The sequence below is a fragment of the Meriones unguiculatus genome, chromosome 5 (genome assembly GCF_030254825.1).
Source record: "Meriones unguiculatus strain TT.TT164.6M chromosome 5, Bangor_MerUng_6.1, whole genome shotgun sequence".
NCBI classification, from domain to species: Eukaryota; Metazoa; Chordata; class Mammalia; order Rodentia; family Muridae; genus Meriones; species Meriones unguiculatus.
Window position 1 is genome coordinate 21,069,045 of NC_083353.1, and position 12,096 is coordinate 21,081,140.

Here is a 12,096-nt window from a genome sequence, read left to right on the forward strand (position 1 = left end):
TACACATATGCTACCTGTCCTGGGACCAGAAGAGTCCAGGACAGACCATCAAGGCCCTCATTTACCACACTTCAGTCAAGATTAGCAGAGTCCCAACCAGTTTCTTTGGCAGCAGATCTGGGACAAACTTCACCTGGTCATTATTGCAGACTGTCATCCTGAGTATTGTGCATTTTCTCACTGTCTTGAAAGACTGAAAAGCGTTCCCACAGTGATTGATTCCTGAACAATAACTCCCCACAAACCTGCTTTACCCACCTTCCCTGAACTCAGGGACTCCTCTGAGAGAAACAGCTGAGCACTTGGTGTGTGAACAGTGAAAAACAGCTTAACAGCACCAATACAGACTACTACATGGAGTTGTCTTGTCTCCTTAGTCCCCTCTGTGGTCTTCAGTGTTTTTCACAGAAAATACATGTGATCAAAATAACTAAATAATAATAATAATAATAATAATAACAATAACAACAAGAGAGAGAGAGACAGAGAAAGAAAGAGAGAGAGAGAGAGAGAGAGAGAGAAGGAAAAAGCAGGTTGGTTTAGTTCTCATTCATTCTCTTTCTTTCCCCCATTGTTCTCCTTCCTCTCCCACACATCTTTCTCTATTAATCTCCTCTGGACACTGGGGAATCTCCACCTCACAGTTACTTTCGAACTTCTCTCAGGCACTCACTTCGGGATAGGCATTCTTTATCTGAGGGTTTGGTCCTTCATGATGTTGCATCCTGTTGGGACCCTGTAAAGCCACAACTCAGGAATAAAAAAATCATGTTCAGGATGCAGTATTCCCCAGAGTAATAGAAACTCTGCTGTTCCCCTGAGTCTTCTACACAGCAAAGGACTCTAAAGTAGAGAGGAGGAGAGCAACAGAACCCAAAAAATCTGAGCACAGGAGTCTTTCCTGAGACTGATACTCCAACCAAGGAGCATGCATGGAGATAACCTAAGACCCCTGCACAGTTGTAGCCCATGACAGTTCAGTATCCAAGTGGGTTCCATAGTAATAGAAACAGGGACTGTCTCTGACATGAACTGATTTGGCCTGCTCTTTAATTACCTCCCATGAGGGGGGAGCAGCCTTACCAGGTCACAGAAGAAGACAATACAGCCATTCCTAATGAGACCTAATTGACTAAGATCAGAAAGAAGGAAAAGAAGACCTCCCCTATCAGTGGACTTGGGGAGGGGCATGTGTGCAGAGGGGGAGGAAGTGAGGGATTGGTATGAGAGGAGGGAGGGAACCACAGGGGGAATACAAAGTGAATAAATTGTAATTAATAAAGAATTAAAAAATACTTTCCTCATGTCCCCTACATATAGCAACTACAAGTTTGTTTTGGAGATTATTAACCTGCTAGCAGTAATCAATATATTTTTTGATTATAACTGAACTGAGTCTATTGTCTTGTCCCAATGATCAGAAACCCAGTAATATTGTTATATAGAGTAGTGCCCACTGAGTATCTCCCATTTAATGTCTCAGAATAAAAATTATCTTCAAATTTCATACTAGGAAGTTCTCTCATGAAACCTGGAAGCTGAAAATACCCACATAGGAAATTTATGACTTAACATATTAACTTCTTTGAATTGGCCTCCAGCATTCATTTTCATATTCAATCACAATTTTTTAATATTATTTTCTGAGCTAATAAAGTAGAGATCAGATAGGATACTCTTTTGTAAGCCAGGCTGGCCTCAAACATGCATTCTCCTGCTCAGCTTCTGAAAAGTTGGGGTTACAGGTATGCACCTCTATGTCATTCTAAAAAACAAAACCACCTTGTAAAGTATATAAGTCTATGTGTTTGGGAAAGTATGTTGCTATGTATCCAAAACTGTATTCAATATATAAGCCATAGGACCTGTCCTAAAACGGCGACAACAAGCACACACAGTATCTGAAGGGCAAAGGATCCAAAACTCCAAAATTGGTGAGTGGAGGGGCAGCTGAAGTGAAAAGATCCACATTTGAGGCTTTCTGGGGGAGAGGCGACAACACATGAGCTTGGCCATTTTGGATCCAGGTAACTCATGGACATCTCCAGGGACTGAGAATGGTGAATATTCAACCCCACTGCACTTACACTTGCCGTAAGAACAGGTCTCCCTGCTCATAAGAGGCAGATTGCAGTGGCCTGGGTCCCAAAGAAGGACCTCCCTGCTTACCTGAAGCCTCAGTGTTTTCCGCAAGCATGATGATCTTTCATGCTCAGTGACTAAAGTCCTGAAATGGTACAGGCAGGCCTCGCAGGGCTGCAGTTGCAGCAGGACAGTAGCTAGTTCAAGCACGAACCTCTGAACTCTGTCACTCCATGACTGAAATGGCACAGATGGGCCTTCTAGAGGTGTGGCTGTGGCAAGGCAGCTGATCCTCCAAGGAAGAAGCTCTGTGCTTAGTGACTGATTGCAGAGACGGCTACCCCAAGTACAGGCCTCCCTGCCCAAAGACAAAACAGTGGACACCAATGAGCTGATGGATCTTCTACATTCTCATTTGCCCCTGCAGTCCAAATCTGAGAGTAGAGAACAGGGGGATCCTCTGAGAACCTTTAAGTGAGTACTTGCAGAGCCCCAGATCCAGGGTCTCTCTATGATAGCAGCCAGACATCTGATCCCTCCTACCCACACACCCACTATGAGCAACATAGGGATCATTGAGACAGCATTCAAAACATTGAAGACCCTGTTCCATGGGTCTGCCAGTGGAATCTAGGCAAATCAGAAAAGTCCTAATCACAAAACATCCAAGAAATCAAGGATGCCATGAAAAGACGATTTTTTGTTTTTTTTTAATTAATTACACTTTATTTACTTTATATCCCCCCATAAACCTCTCTCTCCTCCCCTCCCGGTCCCACCATCCCTCCCCCTTCTCCATGCATGCCCCTCCCCAAGTCCACTGATAAGAGAAGTCTTCCTCTTCTTCCTTCTGATCCTAGTCTATCAGGTCTCATCAGGTGTGGCTGCATTATCTTCCTCTGTGGACTGGTTAGGTTGCTCCCATCTCAGGGACAGGTGATCAAAGAGCCGGCCAATCAGTTCATATCAGAGGCAGTCCCTGTTCCCATTACTATGGAACCCACTTGGACACTGAACTGCCATGGGCTACATCTGTGCAGTGGTTCTAAGGTATCTCTGTCATTGGACCTTGGTTGGAGTATCGGTCTCAGAAAAGACCCCTGTTCCAAAATTTTTAGGTTTTGTTGCTCTCCTTGTGGAGCTCATGTCCTGTCTAGGACTTACTATTTCTATTTCCTGCATCTATCATAAGATTCCCTGCATTCTGCCAAAAGGTTGGCCATAAGTCTCAGCATCTGCTTTGATACCCCGAACTTTGTACACAAACTCAAAAGACTATACCTTCTTTTCATCACCTCATGGGACCCTCTCAAAAATTGATCATATAGTCAGGCACAAAGTAAGCATCAACACATAAAAAAGATCAAAATAATTCCTCATATAGTATCAGACCACCACACCTAAAACTAGACTCAATAACAGCAGAAATAACAAAAAGCCTGCATACACATGGAAATTGAACAACTCTCTACTCAATAACAGCTTGGTCGGGCAAGAAATGAGAAAAGAAATTAGAGACCTCCTAAAATTCAATGAAAATGAAGGCACAACATACCCAAACTTATGGGACGCATGGAAAGCAGGGCTAAGAAGAAAGTTCATAGCACTAAGTGCCTCCAGAAAGAAGTTTGAGATATCACATACAAGCAACTTAGCCAAACAACTAAAAACTCTAGGGGGAAAAAAAAGAAGCAGAAAACCAAACAGAGGTAGACCATTGGAAATAGTAAACTCACACCTGAAATCATTGAGTTAGAAACAAAGAAACCAATTCAAAGAATCAATGAAACCAACAGCTGGTTCTTTGAGAAAATGAACAAGATAGACAAACCCTTAGCCAAACTAACTAAAAAGCAGAGGAGAAACTATACAAATCATCCAAATCAGAAATGAAAATGGGGACATAATTACAGACACTGAGGAAATCCAAACAATCATTAGGTCTTACTTCAAAAGCCTATATGCCACAAAAGTTGAAAATCTAAATTAAATGTACAATTTTCTTGACAGATTCCACTTATCAAAATTAAATCAAGATTAGGGAAATAGATGAAATAGTCCTATATCCCCCAAGGAAATAGAACCACTAATCAAAAATCAAAATCTCCCATCTAAAAAAAAAAAAAAAAAAAAAAAAAAAAAAAAAAAAAAAAACAGGGCCAGTTTCAGAGCTGAATTCTAGCACACCTTCAAAGAAGAGCTAACTCAAATTCTATTCAAACTATTCCACAAAATATAAAAAGAAGGAACATTACCAAATTCATTCTATGAAGCCGCAGTCATTTGACATCTAAACCACAAAAAGACCCAACAAAGAGAAAGAACTTCAGACCTCTCTCTCTTATGAACATTGATGCAAAAATACTCAATAAAATACTTGCAAACCGAATCCAAGAACACATAAAAGATATCATCCACGATGACCAATAGGCTTCAACCCAGGTTTACAGGAGTGGTTCAGTATACAGAAATCCATCAATGTATTCTACCATATAAACAAACTGAAGGAGAAAAACCACATGTTCCACTTCTTAGATGACAAAAAAGCATTTGAGAAATTCTAACACCCATTCATGTTTGAAGACTTGGAGACATCAGGGATACAAGGCACATACATAAATATAGTAAAGACAATATCGAACAAGCCTATAGTCAAAATCAAACTAGAGGAGAGACACTTAAATCAATCTCACTGAAAAGACAAGGCAAGGCTGCCTATTCTTTCCGCATCTCTTCAACAAAATACTTGAAGTCCTACCTAGAGCAATAAGACAAATAAAAGAATTCAATAGGATATAAATCAGAAAGGAAGAAGTGAAAGTATTATTATTTGCAGATAATATGATAGTGTACATTAGTGATGCCAAAAATTCAACTTTAGAACTTTCTAACCTGATAAACACTTTCTGAAAACTGGCTACGTAAAAAAAGAAAAAAATAACTCAAAAAACAAACAAAAAAAAAATAGTAGCCTTCCCGTACACAATAGGCAAAAGGGCTGAAAAAGAAATTAGGGAAGCAACACGCTTCACAATAGCCACAAATAACACAAAGTACTTTGGTCAGACGAAACAAAGCAGGTGAAAGATCTGTTTGAAAAAAAAAATTCAAGTCTCTGAAGAAAGAAATACAAGAAGATATCAGAACATGGAAATATCTCCCATGCTAATGATTGGCAGTATTAACATAATGAAAATGGCCATCCTGACAAAAGCAATGTACACATTCAATGCAATTCTCATCGAAATACCAACACAATTGCCTACAGAACTTGAAAGAAGAAATCTCAACTTCATATGGAAAAACAAAAAACCCAAAATTGATTTTAAAATCCTGTACAATAGATTCTCAGGAGGTATCACCATTCTTGATTTCTAGTAGTTCTACAGAACAACAACAACAAAAAACTGTATGTTACTGGCATAGTAACAGAATGATAGATCCATGGAATCAAATAGAAGACCCAGAAATAAACCCATACACCAATGGATATTGATTTTTGACAAAGATGCAAAACCACAAATTGGAAAAAAATATCTTCAACAAATGATGCTGGTCTAACTGGATGTCTACATGTAGAAAAATGCAAATAGGGTCATATTAATCACGCTGCACAAAACTAAAATCCATGTGGATCAAAGACCGCAACATAAAATCAGACATACTAAATCTGTTAGAATAAACAGTGGGGAAGTGCATGAATTCATTGGCAGGAGACAACTTGAACAGAACACCAACAGCACAGGCTCTAAGAACAACAATCAATAAATGGGACCTCATGAAACTGAAAAGCTTCTTTAAGCAAAGGACAATGTCATCAAAACAAAGGTATAATCTACACACTGGAAAAGGGTGTTCGACAAACCTAAATCTTGCAGGGGGCTAATATTCAGAACATATAAAGAACTCAAGAAGTTAAAAAGCAATATATTAAGTAATCCAATTTAAAAATGGGGTACAGACTAAACAGAATTCTCTATAGAAGAATATCAAATGTCAGAGAAACACTTAAAGAAATGCTCAATGTCCTTGGTCATCAGGGAAATGCAAATCAAATTGACCCTGAGATTTCACCTTACACCGAAAGAATGGCTAAGAACTAAACCTCAAGTGACAACACATGCTGGAGAAGATGTGAGAAAGGGAAATCTTCCACTACTGCTCTTTGGAATGTAAACTTGTACAACCACTTTGGAAATCATTCTGGCAATTTGTCATACAATTGGGAACAGTGTTTCCTCAAGATTCAGCTTTAGCACTCCTAGGCATATTTCCAATTATGCTCAAGCACACAACAAGGACATTTGCTCAACCATGTTCATAGCACCTTTATTCGTAATAGGAAGAATCTGGAAACAACCCAGATGTCTCTCAACTGAAGAATGCATACAGAAATCCGGGTACTTTTACACAATGGCCTTAAAAAATTTCAAATCAAGGAAATCATGAAATTTGCAGGCAAATGGTGGTAACTATAAAAGATCATCCTGAGTGTGGTATCTCAGAAGCAGAAAGAAATACATGGCATACATTCATTCATATATGTATATTAGACTTATAATATAAGATAAACATACTAATATCTGTATACCTAAGGAAGCTAAACAAGAAGGAGGACCCAGTGTAAGATGATGAATCGTCACTCAGAATGGCAAACAGTATGGACATTGGAAGAGGGAAAAACAGGGAACATGACAGGAGCCTACCACAGAGAACCCCTGAAAGGCTCTACCCAGAAGGGTATCAAAACATATCCTGAGATTCATAGCCAAACTTTGGGAGGAGTGCAGTTAATCTTATGGAAGAAAGGGGAAATTGTAAGACTAGGAAGGGACAGGAATTCCACAAGGAGAAAAACAAAACCAAAATATCTGGTTACAGGGTACTTTTCTGAGACTGCTTATCCAAATAAGGTCCATGCATGGAGATAACCTAAAACCCCTGCACAGATGTAGCCCATGGCAGCTCACTCTCCAGGTGGAATACCTAGTAAGGGGAACAGGAGCTGTCTCTAACATAAACACAGTGCCTGACTCTTTGATCACCTTCCCCTGAAGGGGAAGCAGTCTTACTGGGCCACAGAGTAATACAAAGCAGCCAGTCCTGATAAGACCTGATTAGCTAGGGTCAGATGGAAGGGGAGGAGGTCCAACCCTATCAGTGGACTAAGTGAGGGGCATGGGAGGAGAAGAGGAGAGGAGAGTGGGATTTGGAGGAGACAAGGAAGGGGGACATAGCTGGGATACAAAGTGAATAAATTGTAATAAATTAATATCAGATGCATATATGCAGTAGACACAGACATATAGACCAAAGCATACCACATGAGCAGTTGCCCAGAGTTCCTCATCTTTCTGTTTGCTGATCATGCAATCTGGGTCTTTCAAATATATACAGCCTTCTATAATTGCAGCATTAAACTGTTTATTATATGGAAACAACAACAACAACAACAACAAAAAAAAAAAACAATTCAGACATTCAAAAGAAACCAAGAGGTGGTTCTTTGAGAAAATCCATGAGATAGACAAACCCTTAATCAAACTAACTAAAAGGCAGAGAAAAACTAGACAAATCAACAAAATCAGAAACAAAAAGGAGGCCCTAATGACAGACACTGAAGAAATTCAAAGACTCATTAGACTCTAACCTCAAAAGGCAATACACCATAAAATTTGAAAATCTAAATGAAATGGACAATTTTTCTTGATAGATCATTTACCAAAGTTTGAGGCTCCTTAATCTAAACTAATAACCTCAGGATGATGTATTCTTTGTAAATAATTTTAAAATCTGTCGTATTTTATACAGATTCATCATAGTCTAAAGCCATAAGAAAGAGATATCTCAAGTCAGCATGACACCATAAACTTAAATGATGCTTCTTGCTTGTACTGTAAATAATTTTAAAGTCTATCCTATTTTATACAGATTCATCATATCGTGAATGCATAACAAAGAGATATCTAAAGTCAGCATGACACGATAAACATCACTCATGCTTGTACTGTATTCTTTCAGTGCAAAACCACACTTTCTTTTTTTTTTTTTTTCAATGAAGTTTATTCAGGAACCTTGAACAATCATCTGACCCTGGGGAAAGCCAGCCCACAGCTTAAATAGCCTCTGGGTAGCCAACCTCAGTGTGCCACGTGGGCAATGCAGATAGGTCCACATATATGGAAGCAAGCCAGATCCTCGGCCTTAGCCAAATGCGGAGTTGTTTGTGACAGAGCACTCACCATCGGGAAGGTGGAAGGTGGAAACCAGCTCCTCCTTTAAGGCTCGGCATTACGCAGCTCTCTACAGTTCCCCCTTTTTGTTTTAGATGCATCAGGCAAGAGTAGAGGTCTGATCTCTGATATTAGAAATAAATTGGGACTTTGTACCAATGTTCATTTAGGTGTCATCCACCCAAAGAGCATCAGACCTGTCCGATACCTTTTTCTCAGAGGCAGGACCTGGGGCATCAACCCGCATGCAATCAGACATGCTCTTCTCTGGGTCAAAAGTGGCTGACCCTGAGTGCAGTGCTTAGCCTCGCATCCTGAGCGTAACATTTTAGATTTTTATGGTAGCCAACCATGCTTGCATGCCTTGCTGGGTGCCAGTGCCCGTTGATGCCCCTCACGCTATGACTCTCTTCAGACAGAAAAGGGATCTTGGAACTACAGCCACCATTGTTACTGCCATCTCATTGGTGGCTGTTGGAGCTGCCACCGCGGCATTAGCCATGAGTCATACTGTGCAGACTGCTCAGACCCTGAATAATCTTTTAGCCAATGTAGCTCATGCCTTAGATGTACAAAAAGGAATTAATGCTCAACTAAAAGGAGGCTTGATGGTGTTCAATCAGAGGATTGACCTCGTGCAGAAGCAAATTGATACCCTATGGCAAATCGCTCAACTTGGCTGTCAATGGAAGTATGCTGGACTTTAAGTCACTAGCATACAACATGAGAATTTTTCCCGCGCTGCAAATCTGTCTAAACAATTGTCTAGCTATATTTTAGGTAATTGGACTGGAGAATTCCATACTACAATGGAGCAACTGAGAGTGGGCATTGTCATGGTAAATTCTACCAGAGTGGACGCAGGACTAACCACAGGATTATCATCATGGATTGCTGCAACCATGAATCATCTGAAGGAATGGGCGGGCATGGGAGCATTAGCAGGCCTTCTGGTGTTGGTCTCCTTGGTTTGCTTGTGGTATATATGCAAGATTAGAGTCTCACAACAGCATACTGCAGCCATGATCATTCAGGCCTTTACAGCCATTGAAGCAGGACAGTCTCCCCAAAACCACACTTTCTAAATCTCTTAACTTAGCTTCTCCTTTTTATCTATACACACCATTGTTGCCAAAAATGTGGAAGAAAGGAGGCTATCTCTTAGTTAATTTCTACAGACGGTTGCATCAATTGGTCATGCATAGCAGATCTCAGGCAGAAAGGGGAAGTGTGCAGGCCTAGGGCTATGTGTGCTGCAGGCACCTGGTGAGACTCTCAAGGAGGTTTGTGTTGGAGGCTGAAGCACTGTGGGAGGATAGCTGTCATACTGCAGACAGTAATAAACTGCCAGGTCTTCAGCCTGCACACTGCTGATGCTGAGAGTGTAATCTGTCCCAGATCCACTGCCTGTGAAGCGATCAGGGACCCCAGTGTATCTATCGGATGCATCATAGATCAGCAGTTTAAGAGGCTTCCCTGGTTTCTGCTGGTACCAAGATACCAAACCACTCACACTCTGACTAGACTTGCAGCTAAGGCTAATTCTTTCTCCAACAGATGTGGACATGAATTCAGGAGTCTGTGTCATCACAATGTTCCCCTCATCACCTGCAACCAGAAATACACAATGAGTATACACAGAGGAGTTCCTAATAAAAATGTTGGCATCCAAAATGCTTTTTCTTTTTTATTTTCCTTTTTTTTCCTCATAATTTTATTTTTCTCATTAGTTACATTTTGTTAATTCTGTATCCCAGCTGTATCCCTCATTCCCTCCCCAATCCCACCCTCCCTCCCTTATCGCCTCCCTGCCCCTTTCCAAGTCCACTAATAGGGGAGGACCTCCTCCCCTTTCATATGACTCCCTTTTGTCAGGTATTTTCAGGACTGGCTGCAAAGTCCTAAAGGCATTGCCTGAATACAATTGGTTTATAGTAAACAGCTGTTTTTTCTACAAATGAACTTATTGATGATATTCTAATACTCTAATACTCTTTAATGTCTCACCAGACAACCAGAGGAGCAGGAATATGAAGACCTGGGTGTGAGACTCCATCTTGATTGCCCAGGCTGTCTGATGCTTTTCAGTTCTAATTGCAGAGGCCTGGTTTATAAATTATAGGCAGCTGGGCTGTCTTGTAGGGACCTATGCAAAACAGTCATCAAATGAGAAAGTAAATAGCCAGGGTACTGGGCTGTGAAAGAATCCACATTAAATCTTCAGCCAAAAATATCATCAAAGTGAGTAACCAATCACTGGGGGAAAAGTCAACATTGAAGCTCAAGGACCAACTTTGAGCTCACAATATGAAAATATGGAGATGCACTCATGACAGGCTTCCATTAAAAATCGAAAACATTTAAGTAAAGTGAGTTTAATAGAAATATACTAGAAAACCTTTGCTCACAATCCTGAGGAAACAATAAATATCCTAATCAACAATCAGCAGAAAGAAACAGGAGAAACAGGGAAAAGAAAGGAAAAAAGAAGGGGGGGAGTAGAAGAGTAGGTGAGAGAAAGGAAAGAAAAGAGAGGATGGAGAGGAGAGGGAAATCTGGATTGGAGAGGGATTGGAAATGTCGGGAGGAGAGAAAAGTTGAGCAGATAAAGGAAATACATATTAAAACAGAAAGGTTTGGGAATAGAGTCAGATCAGCAGTTATGAGCATTTCAACTCTTATAAAACGCTCATATTTGATTCCAACGAATTGTTTGATGATTCTCAGTCATCTGTAATTCCAGTTATAGCACACACAAGGTACACATACATACATTCATACATATATACATACACATCTAAATAGATACATAGATTTTGAGATGTGAGCCCTGAGCTTCTGCTCAACTTAAAACAAGGTTTGCCACCTGCAGCCTTCAACTGCTATCACGGATTCTAGTTCTCTGAAAGCCCTAATAAACACTTTCTTCAAAAGTGGCTTTGGTCATGTTTTTTTTTTTAATTAAATTTTTATTTTTTACATTAATTATATTTTTTTGCTTTGTATCCCAGCTGTAGCCCCTCCCACATCCCCTCCAAATGCCATCCTCCCTCTATCCTTCATCTTTTCCCATGCCCCTCTCTAAGTCCACCAATAGGGGAGGTCCACATCCCCTTCCATCTGACCCTAGCTATTCAATTCTCATCAATACTGGCTGCATTGTCCTTCTCTGTGGCCTGGCAAGGCTACTCCTTTCTCATGGATGATGAGAGGTGGGTCAAAGAGACAGCCACTTAGTCCATATCAGAGGCAGCTCCTCTTCCCCTTTCTAGGGAACCCATTTGGATACTGAGTTTCCATGGGCTGCATCTGTGCAGGGATCTAGGTTATAGCCATGAATGGACCATGGTTGGGGTATCAGTCTCAAAAAATGCGCCTGAGCCCAGATATTTTGGTTCTGTTGCTCACCAAGTGAAGCTCCTGTACCCTCCAGGTCTTATTAACAACCTCTTCTTTCTTATGATTCCATGCACTCTGCCCAAAGTTTGGTTATGAGTTTCAGAATCTGCTTTGACACACTGCTACAGAGAGACTTTCAGAAGCCCTCAGTGGTAGGCCCCTGTCCTGTTTCTTGTTTTCTCCTTCTTCCAATGTCCATTCTATTTGTCTTTATAAGTGAGACTGATCCTCTTAGCCTGGGTCCTCCTTCTTGTTTAACTTCTTTAGGTGTACAGATTTTAGTATGTTTATCCTATCTTATAGGTCTAGTATCCACATATAAGTGAGTATATTTCCTTGTTTTTAATTGCTGAGTAGTATTTCACTGTGTAAATGTACCACA

General features: G+C 40.4%; 1 gene segment (V, D, J or C); it reads right to left on the reverse strand.

The window, feature by feature from the left end:
• Nucleotides 1–661: 661 nt before the first annotated feature.
• Nucleotides 662–10,380, reverse strand: LOC110541896 (Ig kappa chain V-V region MOPC 21-like). The segment is given in 4 exon segments: nucleotides 662–736; nucleotides 2,170–2,440; nucleotides 9,614–9,923; nucleotides 10,323–10,380. Coding segments are annotated over 4 exon segments (705 nt in total).
• Nucleotides 10,381–12,096: the final 1,716 nt, after the last annotated feature.